General features: G+C 33.4%; 1 protein-coding gene across 3 annotated transcripts in view; it reads right to left on the bottom strand.

The window, feature by feature from the left end:
* Positions 1-213: 213 nt before the first annotated feature.
* Positions 214-22,724, bottom strand: part of MON2 (MON2 homolog, regulator of endosome-to-Golgi trafficking) — a 120,408-nt gene continuing 97,897 nt past the window's right edge. For all 3 annotated transcript variants that reach the window (XM_054580029.1, XM_054580030.1, XM_054580032.1), the window contains 5 exons: positions 13,513-13,573; positions 12,243-12,366; positions 8,892-9,099; positions 6,664-6,746; positions 214-897 (listed from right to left, as the gene is read on the bottom strand). In XM_054580029.1, the coding sequence (XP_054436004.1) occupies positions 734-897; positions 6,664-6,746; positions 8,892-9,099; positions 12,243-12,366; positions 13,513-13,573 (640 nt within the window). In that variant the 3' untranslated portion in view covers positions 214-733. The remainder of the gene's footprint in view (positions 898-6,663; positions 6,747-8,891; positions 9,100-12,242; positions 12,367-13,512; positions 13,574-22,724) is intronic.

Raw genomic sequence — 22,724 nt, 5'->3', positions numbered from 1 at the left:
ATGGCCTTTCTGGTCAGATGTAGTCAGTCACTAGCAACTACATTTAAAATAATCATTGAGCTAACTGCACGATCATATGGTGAGCGTATGTGCCGCTTAAGAAGGCAAATTATAAGTAAAAATGTAAGCAAACAATTTTATATTAATAATAAATACAGCATTAAGCATTTAACATTATCAGTATTTTAAAATTTTAAATAATAAATGCAACTATTTTATACAGAACTGTACCATTTATTATACACACAAGTATATCAGTTCCTTTTGTTTACAAAGGCTGGTTAAAGATAATATGGAATGTTACAGTACCATCTCGCATAAAATTTTATTACACTTTTGTATTTGAAAAAGGGCACAAAAACACCAGCCTAATAAATCTGACTGAAATATTTTTTCTTTCTTTTTAAAAAGTACATCATTAACACATACACCACAAACTGTACATAAGCTCACTTTTAAATCACCAATTGAAGATATGGTAGCAAGTATGTTGTAGTATTAACTATCCCTCTCATCAGTTTAATGTATTAAAGGCCTGCACTGATACTCATTCAGGAGCCTTTGTTGAGAAGCTTGTAATACGAATTACTGAGCTCAGGTAAGTACAATTTAAATGAGGCCAACAACAGCTGCCAAGAATTATTTGTAGTAAGACATGTCTTCTCACAGAAGACTCGCTGAGGAGCACACACACACAGTCTTCAGATATCTTCTTTAAGTTTATTGTAGCTGGTCAAGATTCTCCATTTTGAACTTTGGATGCTGGTGGCTGCATGAAATCCTTAAAGGGAACTAGCGCCTCTTTAAGTGCAGAGCAGACTTCTGAAGATGAGCAGGTGATGCATTCTACTAAAGTTGGGTATAAGGCAATTACTTGTGCCCAGGTGTTTCCATCAACTGTAATGAAAAGAGTATAAAAACCTCAAAAAAAGTGGATTAAATATCAGAGGTAATCCAATTAACATAAACACAATCCTTTAAATTCAATGCAAAGAAAATAATTCCAAAATATATGGAGATTCCATAATCTTTTTTAATTTCTGGAAGATTTCCTGCAATATTTAATAAGACAGGCTCAGTGGGCAGAGACATCAATACCAACAAATTTGTTACATTTTAAATGGTACTGCAATTTTTGAAGGCCTTCGAAGCTAACTCAAGTAACTTAGATAATTCAAACCTTAGTAATTTTTAATATAACTGCCAGAGAATATAGTAACATTTCAAGAACAATTAGAAAACAGTTCAATTTTTTATGTAGCTATGTGATAAAAATATAAGCATATTATATGACTTTCCCTGTAATGTCCTTAATATTGATTTTAATTTAAATGACCACACACAGATTCATTCTTGTGCTGTTTGATAATCGTTGATGTATATCATTAGATTTCAACTGTCGTGGGGAGGGACTATCATGGACAACTAGTACAGCTGAATGATATTTAGAGAATGGGTAAAATGGTTATATCCCAATTAGTTTGTAATTTCCTTATGTTCTGAGGTCACATATTGTACTTCTATTTTCCTGTAAGTACTGTACATACTGTTGAGAGTGTAATACTTAATAAAACATGCTAATGCATTTTTCCTTATGTACATGACACTTTGTGGAACAACTCTAAGTTTGGGACACAGTATTGTATCAAAGAAAGAATACTACACTATGCTTAAGGATCTTTAATTTTTTTCACTCCAATTTACTGAGTGCCTAAAAACCTTTCTGAAATAAGGCAATGCTGGGTATCCCTAATCAAGGCATATAATTTCTCTTTATCTCAACCTCTTTTGCTGTAGAATAAAGGAATGGGTCTCTTAAACCAGTGTTCTCAAAGTTACTTCTTAAAAAAAATTCATGGTCAAGTAAGTTTGGCAAATGTCTATGTTGGGAATTCATAATTCACATGAATTTATTAAAGGCTTATAGTAAAAGAACAACTTTAATTTTGTCTAATCCAGTGTTTACAAAGTTAATTTGATTACAAAATTTTTTTTCATTCAATACATACTGACATCATTCATCATCATTAATATCCATCCCTTAGTACATATCCTGGGAAATGCTAACCTGTTAATTAATTTAATCCCTTCTCCACATAAACAGGGGCTTCCTTGGAGTGGGGGTGGGAAGAAGAAGAGAGGAGTAGGACTGATAGGTATTAATGAGGGAGGGGATATCAGGCCAAAGCTATTCTGCTTTTACCTGCGTTATATTTTGGGAGTCCATATCAGATTTCATTTGTAGAAAGAATTTTGTTGCTTAATAGAAAACAAAACATTTAATAACCTCTGGTCAAAAAAATTTTACACAGTCTGCTCCAGGGGCCTTTGGTGAAATTTTCCATTACTCATTTAACAAAAGATTGCAGAGAGATAATTCTGGGGAAAAATGGCAGAGTATGAAGTACCAGAAATCTGTTTACCCAACTGGACAATGACTGCACTGGCAGGACCTGTTTAATGTCATTATTATGAATGGAACTCAGAAGTCTACTAAGGGCTTGCAACTTCCAGAGGAAGACCTGGACAGTATACTGCAGTTAATTTTGGTCAGCGTCAGCTCTTAGCACTTAGTAGCCACTACCCAGCCCTCACCCCAGCCATGTGGTAGGAAGCTGTGAAAATGTTCCTGAAGCACCTTGCTCACAGCTTGTGGGAGGCCAACGTGGGTGAAAAGGACTCTCCTTATCCTCCAAATATCATGATTTCTGTACTCTGATCACTGCTTCCGATCACAGAGGTACAGACACAGAGGCTCCAACAACAAAAAAACCAAGTCAGTCAATTCAAAAATGGAACTGAATTGACATTTCTCCAAAGGAGATATAGAAATGGACAATAAAGCACATAAACAGATGCTCGAAATCAATAATCATCAGGGAAATGCAAATCAAAACTACAACGAGATACCACCTCATACTCATCAGAATTGCTATAAAAAACAAAAAAAAACAAGTGTTGGTAAGAACTGGAACCCTTGTTCACTGTAGGTGGAAATATCAAATGGTACAGCTGCTGTGGAAAACAGTATTGTGGTTCCTCAAAAAATAAAAAATAGAATTACCATATAATCTAGCAATTCCACTTCTGGATATATATATACACACATATATGTACACCCAAAAAACTTGAAAGCAGTGTCTCAAAGAGATATCTGTGCATACATGTTTATAACAGCATTACTCACAATAGCTAAAACATGGAAGCAACCCAAGTGTCCACTTGAATAGATGAATGGATAAGGAAAATGTGTGTGTGGGGGTGTGTATACATGCACACAATGTAATATTATTCAGCCTTAAAAGGAAGGAATTCCACAATATGATATAATATGGATGAACCTTCATGACATTATGCTAAGTGAAATAAGCCAGTCACAAAAACACTAATAATGTATGGCTAAACTTATATAAGATATTCACAATAGTTAAAATCATAGAGACAGAAAATAAACTGGTCGCTGCCATGGGATGGGAAGAATAGGGAATGAATGGGGAGTTATTGTTTAATAAGTATAGTTTCAGTTACAAGATAAAAAGAATTATGGAGATGCTAGTGGTGATGGTTGCACAACATTATAAATGTATTTAATACCACTAAACTGTACACTTAATAATGGTTAAGATGATAAATTTTATTGTATCTTACACAATAAAAAATTGAAAAGAAAAAATATTGCACAGATTGAAACCTATCTAGATTGCCCCAATGGTTCATTACAGAAAAATACAAAAATACATCATTTAAGATAACATCTTAAATTGTGGAGAAGCTACTCAAATTTTTAAAATTAAAATATTTTTTAAAAACTCACCATAGATATTGGTGGGAACTCTGGACTTAACTATCAAAAAAAAATGAAAAAGCTGCATGTATTGATATAAAAGCTTCTTCATGATATTTTATGAAGTGAAAAATAAGAATTCAGCCCTGGCTGATGTGGTTCAGTGGACTGAGCACTGGCCCGTGAACCACAGGGTCGCCAGTTTGATTCCCACCAGGGCACACGCCTGGGTGGCGGGCCAGGTCCCCAATAGAGGGCATGCGAGAGGCAACAACACATTTGATGTTTCCCTCTCTTCCTCCCTTCCCCTCTCTCTAAAAATGAATAAATAAAATCTTTTTTTTTTTTTAAGTGTTTAGAACAGTAAGTATAAGATGAGGCACATTCATATGTGTTAAAAACTAGGGGCATATTGAAGTATATATTTTGTATTTATACAATAAACTTTTGGGAGGATCCAAAAACTAATAAAAATGATTGCCTATGCTGAAGTAAGAACTGGGCAGATACAGAATAGAAGAAAGTCTTAAAACTTTTAAAACATTTCCTTCTATATCTTTTCATATTTTTCAACCATGTGTGTTTACTGCCTATTCAAATGTTTAAATAAAGATCAACTAAAAATAATTCCAACAAATGCCTCCTCTCCCAGTAGAAAACCCTAAAACAAATAACCAATGTGCTAAACAGATGTTGGGTATACACTGGTTCCAAACATTGTGAGCCATCCCCCTGAATGAATTTTGAACTGGTTATGAGCACACATATTTCTGCTGAAAAGGCCTGGCTTTGCCTAAGTTAGCTTCTTTTCTTTCTGTTTCTTAATGAAGCTTATCATACCTTTTTATATGTTATAATATCATCATCATTATTTATAGTTACATTTAAATTAAATCTTCATATACTTAGAGGCATAATTAAAACTCTCTTAAACAATTTTTAACATTAATAATCACAGTGCCCCTATCCATGGCCCATTGGCTTTAAAAAAAACAGGTTGCTGGGTCTTCTTTCCTTCCTTTTTCTTCCTTTATACAAACTCTTGTTAAATTCTTGACAACTGTCTAAAGAGTATTCAAAAAAATGAAAGTACTACTCATTGAAATATACTGGTTATATTTAATATATCTACAGCAATAACATGGGAAATAGAGAATTTCCTGTTTATGGAAATTAAGTATAATATATTTTAAAGAATCAAATTCTATCTTATGATCTAATAAAGATTTTACTGACTGATCTCTAGAAAGTCAATGCATGGTTTCCCTCTCTGAAAAATCAACTAGAATATTTTTTTATAAGAACTCAAATTTGAAATTGATGTGATGAATTCAGGACATTGTTCCAGGATTTTTCTTAGAAATTCCACCCCTCCCTTTGGTTGAATAAATATAAGTCTATTGTCTCTTAAGATTTCATATAACATTCACCTTTTCTAGGCTGAAGTACCAGTGGGTAGATTTAGAAAACAGAAAGATATGTATTTACTTTAATTATATAAAAACTGACGAGAACAAATATCCTGGGACTCCTTAATTAGGCACTTCCTTTTTTCTTGGGTAGTAAAAGTAATGCTGCTTAAACTGCCAGTGAGCTAAGGTGCCAAAATGTACATCAATACACTTCCTTATTTAACAAAGTCTGGTTGTCTAAAAAATGTCCGTTGAACCGGTGTGTTTAGTGACACAACTGACTTGTACTCTGGTGCTAGCTCTTGTCCTAGATCAGTAACAAACTCTCAGGATCAGTGGCTGGTCCAACAGGCCAGTTGTAGAGGATTTAAAATACTAGAACAAAACATGGACCACAAAGCCTCTTAAAAACTTTTCAATTTAAGGGGAGTGAATCATGTACATGTATAACTATAATACGTGTATAACTATAATACAAACAATGCTTTAAGACAAAGTAGACATCCAAGAGTGAGGAATTCAAAAAAAAAGAGAAATCATTTATCTCTAAGGATTAAAAACAGGCTCAAAAGTGGAGTGATATTTGAACCGGGTGGATGTAGGCAGAGTGAAATAAGCAAAGGGTTGGGAATCAAGCACTAATAGAATGGAGTCAGGCAGTTCTCAACACACACTTGGTAGGTAATGGTAAGTAAAAATAGATATTTTTGTTTTGTTTTACAAAGATGAGAAAATGAATGGTCATCTACACTATTGGAAAAATCATTTCTGACAATAACATAAAGAACAGATTGGACAAGAATGAGTAACAGAAAGGGAAAATAAATTTAGAAGGGCTATAAAAATGATTCATAGTTATACAGTTTATCTCTATACAGTAAATCAGTACAAATGTGGAATGGAAGCCTCCCCCCATCTTAAAAAGACAATGATATTCTATATTAAAAATATATGAAATATATGAATTGTCAATGTAACACCCTGAATTCAGAGCAATTTATTAAAAATAAAGTTAGCCAAACTGCTGTTTAACATAAAGAACATAAAACATTACAAATTAATTTTAGTTCATTTACATCTTTTTTTTTTAGATTTTATTTATTTTAGAGAGAGGGGAAGGGAAGGAGAAAGAGAGGAAGAGAAATATCAATGTGTGAGAAAAACATCAATACGTTGCCTCTCTTAGGCCCCTAATGGTACCTGGCCCGCAACCTAAGCATGTGCCCTCAACGGAAACTGAACCAGCGACCTTTTGGTTTGCAGGCCTGCACTCAATCCACTGAGTCAGGGCACTTAATTGACATCTTAATGGACTTGATGCTTAGCTGCCATAAAGACTAGGGAAAAAGAAAGTCTAAATGCTGTTATTTTCCTAAAATTCAGATAACTTAATAATAATACAAAAGTGCATCACAAATTGAACATAAATGTTATGAGTTTAGAATAACTGAGTTTCTAAGCACTTACCATTCTCAGGCTGAGTTTTCTTAAGTGAGTCAATGAGAGTACTGACTGCTTTTAAAACAAATATGATTTCTGTTACTTGTTGCCTAAAAAAGAAATGGGAAATTATTTCCATCAAGATTTTAAGATAGGCCATATGTGTTTTTTACTGTTTATACAAAGATATAGACTTTGGGAAAATTAGAGTATAATGCAAACTTAATGTTAGTTTTTAATTTTTATAAAAGAAAAATAATTTTATTAACATATATACTTCAATGTACAAATAAGATACACAGTTATTCTAACCATTAATTATCAATTTATAAAAGGGGGAGACGCAATCTACTCATGTAAATCTAAATTTATTTGTAAGCTATTTCATGTAGCTACTTAAAATTAAAGCATTTTATAATATATGCTTTTAAAACTTCACTGTGAAAGGTTTTTTATTTTTAACTAATTAGTACTAGAAAGGATTTGCCAAAGATTAAATGGAAATAAAGACTACTATTACATCCTAGCACATATATTTATCTTGCTGTTTAAAAGTATTTAAAGTTATATTAGTGTTTTTATTTAACATTCTCATACAACAAGTAACATGCTCAAAATCAGTTCTAAGGTGGCACTATTGGGAGACATTAACAATGAGGAATGAATTTGCTGTAAAGTATGAACAAGAGTAGCTTGAGTCCCTTATTTCTCCCTACAAAAATAAAATTCTTATGCTATAGTATAAACAGTGCCCTAACCCTATTCCTGGCATGCATCTGTGTTACCATTCTGCAAATAAGATGTTCCTAGTACTATGAAAGGGTACAATGTCAAGCTGCTCTTTGTAAGCACTGAAGTATTTTATCCTGTTGCAATGTAGCTTTTTAGAAAATAATGTAATGGTAACCACATCATAGTATGATACAATATAACACTTCATAGCACAACTATAAATAAGATTCAATTTAAAAACAATAGAATACAAAACATTTAAAAATTAAGGAAAAGTTATTTTTTGAAATCAAATATGTTATAAGCTAATAAATATAAATATTCCAAACAAAGCAACTTTATTAGTTTATTCAAGTATACTTCAGATCAATTTTGATAAATCAATTTTAAGTTATGACTATAACCAAGTTACTAGTCTTTGGAATGTTTTTGTATATATATACCTGAATATGAGGTATAATTTTTATGCTGTAGAAATTCAAAATACAGTGAATCCTAAAAAAATTACAATGAGTAATAAGCTTTGATAATTCAAAAAGAAAGCACAGCAAACTACTATGTGACTATTTTTCATTCATCAAATTTGAAAAAGAAAATAAATGATAAACTGGCAAATAATTTTAAAATGCTAAAAACTGAAGAAATGGACATTCATATACTCCTTGGAAAATGTAAATTGGTAGAAATCCCTGGGAGGCAATTTGTAATACACATCAAAAGCTTCTATAATGTTTATATCTTTTGACAAGTCAATTCCAACTCCGAAAATTTATTAAAGGTAAATAAGAATGTGCACAAAAATTTAGGGCTAGTGATTTCCCTCTCTAATACTAGCTTAGGAAATGGGACCCACAGTGATTTTCCTCTTTCCTGACTTTAATAACTTTGTCTTCCAATATTATTTTGGTTCCATTTGCTTTACACTCAAATTCTAGCTTTTACATTAAAAAGTAGATTGGCAATACAACCCTAACTTATGAATGCATTTTTTTGATGACTTCTGCCCCAACTTTGATTAGCCTTAGCTTAGCAGAAACACTTAAGGCCCCTTCTGCCATTATAGTCTGGCTAAAGGAGAAGCAAATCAGTTTAGTATAATACAGAGAAACTTAGAAATGAGTGTTAAACAAACTGGGAAGTTCCTAAAGGATAATTTATTATTTTTATCTCTAGAGAAATACACAATCATGCACTCATACAAATCCATAAGCCCTTAGCCAGAAATCCTTGTGAAAAAAATGTATTTTAGAATTAAATTTCTTTTTCAAATTCAAAAGGTAATTTGGTATATATATCACATATTACTTAACCTCCATGAGGAATCTGAAAAGGCACCCCATAATAAAACATTAACATATCATCACTAAAACTAAAGACCGTTTAGATTGTATGGAATAAATAAAATTATAAATAGCCTCAGAAGGTAAAGTTCAGATCACTTATGAAAACATTTGGTTTTCAGAGGGTTTTTTTAAAATAACTATAATAATATATTTTATTCTTTAATAAAATAAAATATATACCTCGGAAGGGGGCATTTACCACTTAATCTTTCATCCTCTATATAGCGATGGAGTACATCTTGAGACCTTTTTAAAAGCACTGAAAGTGCCATTCGTGAGATATAGCCTTCTTGGGGTGTTGTGACTTTATTACTGAAGGAAAACTGGAGTAATGTTTCAAAGCACATTTTAGAAAATTCTTCTCTCAAACGGATATCAATCTCAGCTTCTGTAAAATAATTTTTGATGGTTAATAAAAGTTAAATTAATATACTTTAATGATAACTCTTAAAAAGTATATATATACACACATACATATATATATATATACACACACTTTTCTCTCTAGCAAGATCAAAAACAAGGCAAGACTATACACTCTCATCTCTTCTACTCAACATCTTTCCTGTCATGGTCTTTTTATATCTTTCAACAGCACAGTAGAATAACTATCAATAATATTCTACACGGTCAAACTTGCAATGACCTCTCCCTCCCTCCCTTCCTTCCCTTTCTTTCTTTGTTTCTTCCCTTAGCACCATCTTTCCTGGAGCCTGAATTCTGCTCCAGTCTGGATTAGTTTTTCTCTACACATGCTGCACACCAGCTATATCTTGGAACTAGTCTTTGCCATGACTCTGCAAATTGTTTTTATTCTCTCTTGTGTTTTATCCTATTTCCTAGATCTCATGCCACCCCATTCCTTAGTTTATTCTTTTGTTTTCATGGAGCATATTCCACAGCAGTTGAGAAAGAGAGAATGGGAAGTATAATTTTTGAGACCTTGCATTTCTGCAAATGTCACTATTTTACTGTGATACTCAAAGTGTGGATCCTAGCAGCCTCCGCATCACAAGAGAACTTGTTAGAAATGCAGGTTCTTATGTCCCATACCAGACCTACTGAATCAGAAACTCTAGAGGTAAAACCCAGCAATGGCTGGCCCTCCAGCTGATTATAAAGCATGCTGACATTTGAAAATTAATGTTCTACATTCATACTTGGCCCAACAGTAGGCCCAGAATAAAATTCCACATTAAAAATCTTTTCTATTTATAACTAAAACCACTGCCTCGATGTCTTTTAGCATCCAGTGTGGCTACTGAGGATTCCAATGTTATTTTGATACAACTCTTTTGTGTGGAACTTTTTTCGTTTCTTTCTGAAATCTTTTAGGATCTTCTCTTTATCGTCGAGGTTTTGATATTTTATGATGACATGCCTCATTGTGGGTCCTTTTTCTTTCACTCTTCTGGGTCCTGAATGACCATTTTTAATTTGAAGATTTATTTCTTCATGTTGTTTCTTTGAGAATTTCCTCTCCTCTCTTTTCTCTATTCTCTGTATGGAAGACCTAGTGTCAGATATTATATCCCTTTATTTATTTTATTTGTTTCTTCCCATATTGTTCACATTTTTGTCTTTGCTGTACTTTCTGGGTTGTTTAATGTTTTCTTCCAACCCTTCGTTGAACTTGTTATTTCTTCTATTACATTTTAGTTTCTATGACCTCTTTTAATATTCTAATTATTCCCTTTTAATAAAATTTTCCTTGTTTCATGGATGTAAAGTTTTTTTAATCTGTTTGAGCATCCTAATTATACTAATTGTGCTTTTCTTTTTTAAAATGTTTTCTATGATTCTACATTATCTCTTTCCTCCCAGTTTTTTTTACCCTCCTTCATTTGTTTCGGTCTTTATCTTCCATGTTGGAGGAATTCCTCAAATGTCTGTGAGTTTTGGCTGTCAGATCATACTTAAGGGCAGGGGACCAAAACGATCACTGGAACCTCTGTGTTTACGGATTGGTCTTGTTTGGCAAGGATGGCTCTGTATGTATATGTTTAAAAAACATTCAAACTCAGAGTCATTGGAAAAATGTCATGTACCTTCAGGTACCATGCACCTTCCTTATCAGGGTACACTTAATAGTATAAATGGTAACAGACATCCTAGTACACTAATGAAAAAGTATACATAGTAACTCAGTAGTCCATATTTAGCCCAAAATATTTATATCAAGTAATGATAAATATTGTTCTTAATGTATATTTTATAAAAATGTTTATAAAATTTTTCATATACTCTATAATAGAAAGTTGACTACATTAAGATAAATGGACTTCAAGATTTTTTTTCTCTGAGGGTCTCATGTGTGTTAAATCTGCACAGTTTTAAAAATTGTCTGGGCTAGAAAAAAAGAACTAGTTTGCGAAGTAAGCACCATGAGAGACATCTAGTGGTCAAGCTGTGCACGTATATGCTCTTTAAAGTGTTCACAATTTAGTAGCTAAGTCAGTCACTGCTCTGGTAAATTCTGGGGATTAAGGGTAGGTATTGATGGCGCATATTTACAATTTTTATTCATCTAACAGAAAAATCACATTATGATGCCACAGTTATATTAAACACTTAAGAACAGGCTTAGAAAAAGAGAACAGCAAAAAGCAACTTACAGATCATCTCTCAGTAAAGCAGAATGATATAATTAAAAGATGTACTTCTTTTAATAAATCCATTTAAAAAATATTTTATTTATTTATTTTTAGACAGAGGGGAAGGGAGGGAGAAAGAGAGGGAGAGAAACATCAATGTGTGATTGCCTCTCGCACACCCCTTACTGGGGACCTGGCCCGCTACCCAGGCACGTGCCCTGACTGGGAATTGAACCAGTGACTCTTTGATTCACAGGCCAGTGTTCAATCCATTGAGCCACACAAGCCAGAGCAAAAGGAAGTATGTAGTTCTTTTTAAGGATGAATTTTGGTTTCCAGACTTAAGAATGTGGGCAGTTTTTTCAAGCTTTTTAAACCCATTTCCCCTTCTGTAATATGGTGAAACCTATCCTCACAGAAATATTGTGAACAATAGGATTAATATTCTGGCATAAAACCCTACATGTAGTAAGTATTCTCTAAGTGTGAAGTTTCTCTAACTAATGTTAAGGTATTTTTGTTTGTTTGTTTAAATAGATTAACTCTGCATTTACAGTCTAAAGAGGTTAATATTAACATCTTCATCTTGTACATGACAAAACTCAGAGAGGTTAACCAACCATTGGCAGATTATATACTTATTACCTCCCAATAATCCATGACTTAACAAAACTGGTAACCTGAGTCACCCTGAAAGCCTTAAGTGGATTCCTTAAGTGTTTTGCAATTTAATTCATTGTATATAATTCACAGAATATTTAACACATTCTCCTCTCATAAAGCTAAGTGCTCTAAATCACATTCTTAAAAATCACCTTACCATTCTCCCATATACATTTACCACAATCAAAGGAATAAACATTTTTACATTTGGCTCCTTCAAAAGTGTCTCAATACTTACTAACATTTAAAAAACAACAACATTGAAATAACATACCTGTAAATGAAGATGACTGAGAATGTATTGAGCCCTTATTAAGCATGGTCATTATCTGACCAACAAATTCCTTAGGAATAAAATTGGCATAAGGTAGTATCTCAGTGCTGATAAGCTGAACTACCTAAAACAAAAGAGGCAATTCAAGTGCGTTTTTTTCTTGAAAAAGACTGACACAAAAGACCATTTCTAAAAATCAGTTAAAGAATCTTTCTTAATAGAAGTACACAAACATTTTAATGTTAGTATAGAGGGTGATTAGTCTGCTTCCCCCACCTGTTCTAGTAAATAGCTATCACAAAGTAATCAACACTATAAACTGTTTACTATGCAATGGTTTTAGCAAATGTTGATCTTCAACAGGGTATATGCAGGGTATATGTATATCTGCAGTGCTCTAGAGAAAGAATCAGCATATGGAATTTATCCATATTAGAATAAAATATCCAAAACAGGATTAAAAATAAGATTTATATTACCTTTTAGAACCATAAAAATGAGTTGTAAGAAAAAGTTATATTCATTTTTGTTCACTAGCTTATTTCTAGTATATAATGTACTATTTTTTTTCCTTTTGAAGAAAAAGAAGGGAATTTTGAAGAAAAGTTTACAAGAGTTTTAATATAGTAACTAGACAAAAGCAGTATTTTGTATTTACATGACGATGCTTATGCTTCTTATGTACACTTTAAATGGGTTTGATTTGATTTACTTAAAAGTTCCCCTATCCCACTTAAAGGAAAAACAAAACAAAACAATGATTCCCTCAACAAAAAATCCACAACCAAAAACTACTTCTTTAAATTCAATTTATAGTCAACAAAATATATTCTTTAAAACTCATTTGCTTCAAGGATTCTAGAGGCCATGTCTATGGCTAATTAAAAACAGAAAAAAAAAATCTAAGCAACTCATTAATTTGAACTACAAACATCTGAGTTGTTCAATTGTAGAGTAGCTTTAAATACAGTACATGCTTGTTGACTAATGCATTTATTTTACTGAATCAACTGCTACTTAAAATTATTAAATGGACACAACGAAGTATCTAGAAAATATATACACAGCACAAGCTAGCAAATATAAGGAAGTCATTTAAAAATTTTCAGTGCTTTAAAATTAACCTTTAACCTTTATAAGGTTTTAATACTTTTGGTTCAAGCTTAACCTATTACTCCACTTTATTCTTTTAGCAATTTTATAGATTCAACATTCTACTATGTGCTTTTCACAAACAGTCAAAGGAAAATGTTTTAAATAGCTTCCTCACCTCAACATCAATACTTTCATTTCTCTGAAATTCTTGAATAGAGAGGTTATCTGGAGGTATGCTAAAAAATAAAAATAAAACACTTGATTTTTAAAGGCAAAATATTCTCTGGAAATATAAACAGAAAATACAGTATTCAAATGACAAAAAAATTGTATTTTCACCAGTGTGGGAAATTACCATTTATTTAAAAGAATAGTATTTCTTTACTTTTTATTGTATTTTTTCATTACCACTTTAAAAGTATTTTTAATTAAAGTCATTAGTATAAATGACTAATTATGAACATGAAATTCCAGCAACAAAAATACTTGGTCCAAACCTGAACTAAATAGAATCTGTAGGACTGAACTTCTTTCAGTACTAAGAATGCAAAAACAAGGAAAAGTAAAGATATTATCATCTGCAGGTATATCAAAATTTACCACTGTGATGATACCTGAATTCCCTTATATTGCCAGTGATTTAAGAAAGCCTTGGTCAAGTTGCTGAGTTATTCATTCAGAGACCATCCATTAATCATTAATTTTAACAAGTCCAATATATTAAAGATCTTTACAATAAAAGATAAAGACATCTGAAAAGGAGAGGACGGATTCAGACTTTCTAAAGCAGAAAATTGTTCCAGCAAGATCAGAAGACACTGAAAGTTCTGAGAGAACCAAGGTGAATTCTAGACTCTGTAACTCTTATTAAGAATGAGCAGTTTTACAACAGCCAAGATATGGAAGGAGCCCAAGTGTCCATCAGTAGATGAATGGATAAAATAATTATGGGACATTGATACAATGGAATACTACTCAGCCGTAAAAAAAAAAAAAGAAAGAAAGAAAATTTTACCCTTTGCGACAGTATGGACCTGGAAACGTTATGCTAAGTGAAATAAGCAAGTCAGAGAAAGACAAATACTATATGATTTCACTCGTCTGTGGAATCTAATGAACAAACGGAACGCTCAAGGGAAATGGGGCAGACTCAGAGAGAGCACAGTGACAGCTAAGGGGTGGGGGGAGGGCAGGGAATGGAGGGATTGAGAAATAAGAAAAGAGGATTCGTGGACGTGGACAATTGTGTGGTGAAGGTGGGGAGGGGGTATAATGGGCCAAATGGTAACGGGAAAAATACAATTAAAATAATCTGTAAAAAAAAGAATGAGCAATAAAATGGCATTAAACTTATGAAACAGAAAAATACTAACTGTTCAAAAACAGCTGAGAATAGGATGGTAATGGTTATTACAAAAATGACAGCAAAATTAGGGAGCTTCCCACTGTACTAAGACCTTTATTTATATTATCTCCTATGTTTCCATAGTGACGACATGTAGTATTATCATGTAATTGACAGAAGAGGAAACTGAAGCATAAAATGGCTAATAATATGACTAAGAATACACTGTAAATAACTGACAAGGCCACAATTTGAACCTAGACTTATTTGATACTTGAGCCTAAATTCTTCTATTTTAGTTTTTAAATGTAAAAACAGTATTATCACATTTAAGTTTAGAAATATGGCATATAATTTTGTATTTAGGACTCTTTGCTCTGTATGGTATAATTTGGTTCATCTATTTATAGATATTCAAATACACACACACACACAAATACCAACTGCCTGACTCCTAATTTTTTTCAAAAAGCTGATTAGGAACATACACTAAAATAATATAATTGGGATCATATATCAGAAACACTTAACTGTATTTTTAAAATATCTCATAATGGGGGAAAAGAGCAGCATTCAGAGCTAAAAACTGAACGATCCTCTTCTTCTAATCTTTAATAGTCAATAAAATCAGGAAATTATTCAATTGTGCATAGGCTGGATTATCTCATCTCAGAACACAAGCTAATGGTTATTTATTTTAACTTATAAGTTAGACACTTTGAGCATATCAAAAACATTGGTTGAGCTTTAAAATACACTGATGATTAACAGAATTTACCTAAAAATTTTAAAAGGAGATGGTCAATGTTGTAGGTACAAATGGGCCATATAAGATTCTTATATTCTCTAAGTTTGGGGTATACAGGAATAATCTTTAAAAAATTCTTTTCATTAGTCTCTATTTCAAATAAAAAAGCCTTCAAACTGATGAAACATTATTTGTATTTTTTGTTAGTTCTTTCGGTAAGGTACATTAAAATTTTTTTATTGATATACAATTCATGCACCATAAATAACCCTTTTAAAGTGTGTAATTCAGTGCTGTTTAGCATATTCATAAAGTTGTGCAATGATCACCTCTAATTCTAGTGACTACCCATTAGTAGTCCCTCCTCATTCTTCCTTCCTCCCATTTTTGACAACCATTAATCTATTTCCTATCTCTATGGTTTTGCATATTTTGGATATATCATATCAATGAGATCGTATAATATATAGCTTTTTGTGCCTGATTTGCTTCATTCAACATAATGTTTTCAATATTCATCTATGTTGTAGCCTGTCTCAATATTCTACTCCTTTTCATGGCAGTATATATAGTCTGTTCATCAGTCGATGAACTTGGGGATTGTTTTAATTTTTTGGCCATTATGATAATGCTGCTATGGACATTCGTGTACAAGTTTTTGTGTGAACATGTTTCATTTCAATTATTTGGGATAGTACTTAGTGATCTGGTAACTTAAGATCCACAGACCATTAATTGCATGAATTCACACAAGCCCATATGTCTTTTAGAGGACAAGTATCAAGTTTTGGTACTCAAGAGGTTGGATGAGTGAATTTCTAAAGAACCCCAAGTGTCTACCAGGTTACAGTTCTTATGTATTTCATCTTTAATGGTATTTCTTTTACTCATTTAAACTATTTATTTATGATGGTCCTCAATGATGTCCAAACCCTTTCTTCTATTTGATTATGGTTTTATTTGTATTTTCTTTGTAATTGTACTGCCTTGCAAAAGCAGTTTGCAGACCAAAAACAGTTGGGAAACATCACTGAGAAAGGAGTCTTAGAGTACGTAATGAATCAGTTTAAAAACTTAAAAATGTTTTCATATAAAAGATCCTCGAGCCCTGGCTGGTGTGGCTCAGTGGACTGAGTGCTGGTCTGCAAACCAAAGGGTCGCTGGTTCGATTCCCAGCCTAGGGCACGTGCCTAGGTTGTGGGCCAGGTCCCCAGTAGGGGGTACATGAGAGGCAACCACACATTGATGTTTCTTTCCTTCTCTTTCTCCCTCCCTTACCCTCTCTAAAAATAAATAAAATCTTTTAAAAAATAAATAGAAGATCCTCAAAAGTTAATATGATCTGAAAACCTAAGTCTTGCTATTTCAAGCAACATTCCAAAATACTCTTCCTACTGCTGAAATACTACTGATGGACTTCCATTTTAAAACACATTATATACGTAGCACAAAATAAAATTTAAAATATAACAGCTTCTGATTTCCAAAATAATCGGCTATTTGGAAAATAAAAACAAAACCTCAAAAAACTGAAAATGTGCATGGTTTTTAGGTTCTCTAAGTGAGCACTTCATTTTTATTATCAGTTAACTAATGAGAGCTTTCAATTTGAGCCTTAAAAAGTATTTTTGGACTACGAAATAAAAACTAAACTGGATTTTATCCATATCATGTAACCTTTTCAGTTAAAAACACTGATTGAAACATTAAGTCAAAATATATAAAATAATCGTGAACTTTTACAATTAGTCTAATCAATTATTTCTTCTTACAATTAAGGAAAATGATGCCTAATGAGGGAAATGACCAATTCAAGGTCAACAGATAGTATGTGGCAGAGTCATGAGAAGCCCACAGGTTTTTTCTCAATATAGGATTTGTTTCTGACACTCCATGTAGTAGAAGGCTTATTAAATTTGTCATTAGGGTAACCACAACCTAGAACATGATTTTGTGGATAGCAGAACTTTGTACCCTTATTTTTTTCTAGTCAAAATTTAGAGGTAAATTTCCTGGTCCAAGTTATTTAGAGTTTTGGTCTTTAAATTTTTAGTTTAAGACATGGCTGTTTCATGAGAAAGGACATGGACAATGTCAGTTTGTCTTAAGGAAAAGAAATTATCATAAAGAGGGTAACAGTGGTAGAAAGCATTTTAAAAGCATTTATGTTCCAGGCACTGTTCTGAGCATTCATTTACTTTAAGTGATTTAATTCTCACAATAACTGTATGAGATAGGTAGCATTACTGTTCCTATTTAACAGATAAAGGAAATGAGTCACTGAAAGGTAAAAATTACCTGTCCAAAACATCACAGTTACAAAGTATGGCTGAGATTTGAATCCAGGTAGTCTGGTTCTTGAGTCAGTGCTCTTATCCACTATGCTAGCTGCTTCTTAGCCAATGTGATTTTTCAACATATTCAATATACTCAAACCTTTCTTTAATGTAAGGAGGGCCTCAGGCAAAAGACTGCAATAAAATTAAACTACAACTGCATTAATACACTATTATATAAAATGTAAATTCCCTATTATTGGGTCTTTGATTCCACTGTCTACTTTTCTGTAAAAAAAGTACTTCAGAAAACTGAATAGAATAAAATGAAAACATGGTTTGGAAAATAAAGAATGTTCAACAGGAAACTCAAGAATAAGAAATATGGTGGAAAGACAGAAAAGAAATTCTTAAGTTGTACTCAAAGCAAAAATACAAAAAACAAAACTGATCTAAAACCTTATTCAGAGGTGAAATCAGCATGAAGAAGTAAAACTTACTTATGAAGAAGTAAAACGCTTCCTTTTTCTCTCCCCTTTGTTCTACAACTAGAGGGACATCTATAACTCAGCAAAGATTCCTATGCTCAACACACCAGGTTGCCTGAGAGATCCACATGTCTATACAGTTGCAGGTGGTGGACTGGAATGAATGGGATAGGCAAAAAAGAAGGAATGTCAGGGACAGTGCCTGTAACCCAGGTCCCCAGCAGTGGTGGCGGAGACGACAGCGCTAGTGAGCCCTGCTGAAGTGGTAGAGATCAGGCTGCAACTCCAGCACACCTCACCAGGGCTTCAGCGCGGGGCTTCAGTGGAGCAGGGGGGGGGGGGGGGGGGATGCCCTCCAGAAACAGTGGCTTCCTTCCCTGGCTGTGGAAGTGCCCCACCAGCCCAACAGGCTCAGAACTAACAGTAGCAGAGGCTGTGCACACATGTCTGGCTACCCAAAGTATGGCATCCTTATGACTCTGACAGAGATGCCTGCAACAGCAAGAAAACTTACAATCAGAGCATCAAGGCACCAGCAACCCTAGCGGCACAAAAAGTGAGGAAGAGGGCATATCTCTGGCAGAGAATGTTGAAACTGCTTACTCAGACAGAACTAGAATCAGCTCAGGTATGAGAGGTAAAAACTTGTGAAATAGTGCCACCTACTGGTAAACTAAAGAGAGGTCTCTATCAACCTGCTGAATTAAAATTAAAGCTGTACCTAAATAAGAAAGGTGATTGCTTCTTCAATTCTCCAGAAACCAAACTCAAAGCCACAGAAGACTGTGATCTAAATGACAGAAAATTCAAAATAGTTGTCAGGAATAAACTAAACAAGATACCAGAAAACTCAGAAATGCAGTTCAAAGGGACTAGGAATACAATGAAAAGGAGTACTTTACCAAAGAGACTGAAATTCTAAGAAAAGAACCAAAGAGAAATTCTGGAGGTAAAGAACTGAATAAATGAGATGAAGAATGCACTGGAACCCTGGAAGGTGTGGCCCAACTGGCTAGGCATCATCTTGCAAAGCGAAAGGCTGCCGCTTCAATTCTCAGTCAGGGTACATGCCTGGGTTGTGGGCTCAGAACCCGGTTGGAGATGTGTGAGAGTCAACCCATCAATATTTCTTCCCGCCTCTCTCTCTCCCTTCCCTTCTCTCTAAAAATAAATAAAGAAAGTCTTCTAAAAAGTACATTAGAAAGCATTGGAAATAGAACAGATCAGGTGGAAGAAAAAATTAGTGAGTTTAAAGGTAGGCACCTATAAATGATTCAGGTGGAAGAGAAAAGAGAACTAAGATTTTTTTAAATGAAAGAACTCTACAAGAACTATCCAAGTGCATGAGAAAGGGCAAATAGGATTACGGGTACCTCAGAAGGAGAAATGAAGGAGAAGGGGAGAGAGACATTTAAAGAAGTAATAGATGAGAACTTCTCAATCCTGGAAAATGAACTGGACATACACACATAAGAAGCTAATAGAATACCTAATTATCTCAATGTAAAAGACTTTCTCCAAGACGCATTATATTAAAACTGCCTAAAGGCAATGATTAAAAAAAAAAAAAAGAACTCTTAAAGCAGCCAAGATGGAAAAAATAGTAACCTACAAAGAAACCCCCATCAGGCTATCATCAGATTTCTCAGCAGAAGCACTGCAGGTCAGAGTAGAATGACATATTCAGAATAATGAAAATAAAAACTGACAGACAAGAATATATTCAACCAAGTTATTTTTCAGAAATGAAAGACAGATAAAGGCCCTCCCAAACAAGGAAAAGCTGAAGGAGCTCAACACCTTCTTGCCTTACAAGAAATGTTGAAGAGAGCTGTTCTACTGTAAATGAAAAAACAAAATCATACAAAACTTCAAGTAAGGTGATAGAATCGGAAAGCTGCAGCTCTCTTAGAAACTAGATTCTCAGACACTTAATTATAGCATGAAGGTTAAATGGGGAAAAAGGCATTAAAAATAACAATAGCTACTTCAATTTGGTAACTAACATACAACATAAAAAAGGGATAATTTGTGACAACAGAACATAAAAGGGAAGAAGGAAAAGAACACAACTTGTATAGGCAAATGAAGATAACATGCTATAAAAATAAAAAAGACTCTTTTTTTAAGAAGATTTTATTTATTTATTTTTAGAGAGGAGAAGGGAGGGAGAAAGAGAGGGGGAGAAACATCAATGTGTGGTTGCATCTCACACGCCCACTGCTGGGGGCCTGGCCTGCAAACCATGCATGTGCCAAGTGCCGTACACTGGGAATTGAACCAGTGACCCTTTGGTTCCCAGGCTGGCGCTCAATCCACTGAGCCACACCAGCTAGGGCTAAAAAAGATTCTTTCATTTAATAAGATATTTTATATCAATCTCATGGTAACCACAAAACAAAAATCACACCATGATCAAATGCAATTTATTCCAGAGAAGCAAGGATGGTTCAGCATCCACAAATGAATCAACATGATAAACCACATTAACAAAATGAAAGATTAAAAAATCATATCCTCATCCAAATGGATGCAGAAAAAGCATCTTATAAGATTCAACACCCATTTGTGACAAAAACTTTCAATAAAATGAGTAGAGAAGGAAAAGTACAATATTTCAACATAATAAAGGCTAAATATTACAAAAAACACAGCTAACATCACAGCAATGATGAAAAACTGAAAGCTTTTCCTTTAAGATGAAGAACAAGACAAAGATGCCCACTCTTGCCAGTTTTGTTCAACACAGTATTGGAAGGCCTTGCCAGAGCAATTAGGCAGTAAGTAAAAGATATAAAAGGCATCCAAATTTGAAAGAAAGAAGTAAAATCATCCCTATTTGTGGATGGCATGATTTATATACAGAAAACCCTAAAGACTCTACCAAACCCACCCCCCCACACAAAAACAAGAACCTATTAGGAATACTAAATGAATACAGTAAAGCTGGAGAGTACAAAATAAATATGTAAAAATGTTACGTTTCTATATGCTAACGACAAACTATTAGAAAGAGAAATCAAGAATCTCATTTATAATCTCAACAAAAATAATAAAAACCAAAGAATATAATAAAGGAGGTGAAGACTTGTACCCTGAAGATATAAGACATGAATGAAAGAAATTGAAGATGACACAAAGAAATGGAAAGATATTCCACACTCAGGAATTAGAATTAACAATGTTAAAAATGTCCATATTACCCAAAGCAATCTACAGAGTCAATAAAATCCCTATCAAAATCCCTGTGGCATTTTTGCAGATATAGAACAAAAAAATCCTCAAATTTGGATACAACCACAAAAGACCCCAAATAGCTGAAGGAATCCTGAGAAAAAAGAACAAAGCCAGAGGTATCACACTCCCTGCTTTCAAACTATTCTATAAAGGGATAGTAATCAAAACAGCATGGTATTGGCAGAAAAACAGACATATAGACCAATGGAACAGAACCAAGAGCCCAGTAATAAACCTACATGTATGGATAGCTAAATTACAACAAAGGAGCCAAGACCATATAATGGAGAAAGGAAAGTTTCTTCATTAAATGGTGTTGGGAATACTGAACAAACTATCCGTAAGAGAAGGAAACTAGACTACTCTCTTACATCATACACAAAAATTAACTCAAAATGGATTAAAAATTGATATAAGACCCAAAACCATATGATACATAGAAGACAACATAAGTCCCTAAGCCCCTGGACATCAGCTAGCAACATTTTTGTGGATCTGACCTCAAAAGCAAGAGAAACAAAAGACAAAATAAATAAAACTACATCAAATTTCTGCATAGCAAAGGAAACCATCAACAAAATGAAAAGACAGCCAACTGAATATTTTCAAATGATATTTTTGATAAGGGGTGAATGTGCAAAAAATATGTATAAGCTCATATAACTCAACTACAAATAAACAAAAGATAACCTGTTAAAAAATGGGCAGAGGATCTGAACAAACATTTTTACAAGGAAGATAAACAACTGGTCAACATGTGTATGAAAAGATGTTCAACATCACTAATTAGCAGGAAAATGCAAGTCAAAACTACAATGAGATATCACCTCATACCTGTTAAAATAGCTATTATCAAAAAGACAAGAAATAACAAGTGTTGGAGAGGATGTGGAGAAAAGGGAACCCCTATACTTTGTTACTGGAATTGTAAATTGGTGCAGTGACTATGGAAAACAGTACGGAGGTTCCTCAAAAAATTAAGAATAGAACTATTATATGATTAGTTATTCTACCTATGGGTATTTTTCTGAAGAATACACAAATTAAAAAATATAATATGCACCCCTGTGTTCATTGCAGATTTGTTTACAATAGCTCAGATATTTAAATAAACTAAGTGTTCATCAATGGGTGATGGATAAAAAAGCTTATGCACACACACATACACACGCACAATGGACTACTTACTTGGCCATAAGAAAAGATAAAATATTGCTATTTACAAGATAGATGGACTTGAGGGTATCACGTTGAGTAAGGTCAGTCATATAGAAAAGGACAAAAATTGTATGA

The sequence above is a fragment of the Pteronotus mesoamericanus genome, unplaced genomic scaffold, assembly GCF_021234165.1.
Source record: "Pteronotus mesoamericanus isolate MK-2021 breed Mesoamerican mustached bat unplaced genomic scaffold, CSHL_Meso_final contig_56, whole genome shotgun sequence".
In the NCBI taxonomy this organism is placed as follows: Eukaryota; Metazoa; Chordata; class Mammalia; order Chiroptera; family Mormoopidae; genus Pteronotus; species Pteronotus mesoamericanus.
The sequence above is the reverse complement of the archived record's forward strand: the minus strand, read 5'-3'. Positions and strand labels throughout refer to the sequence as shown.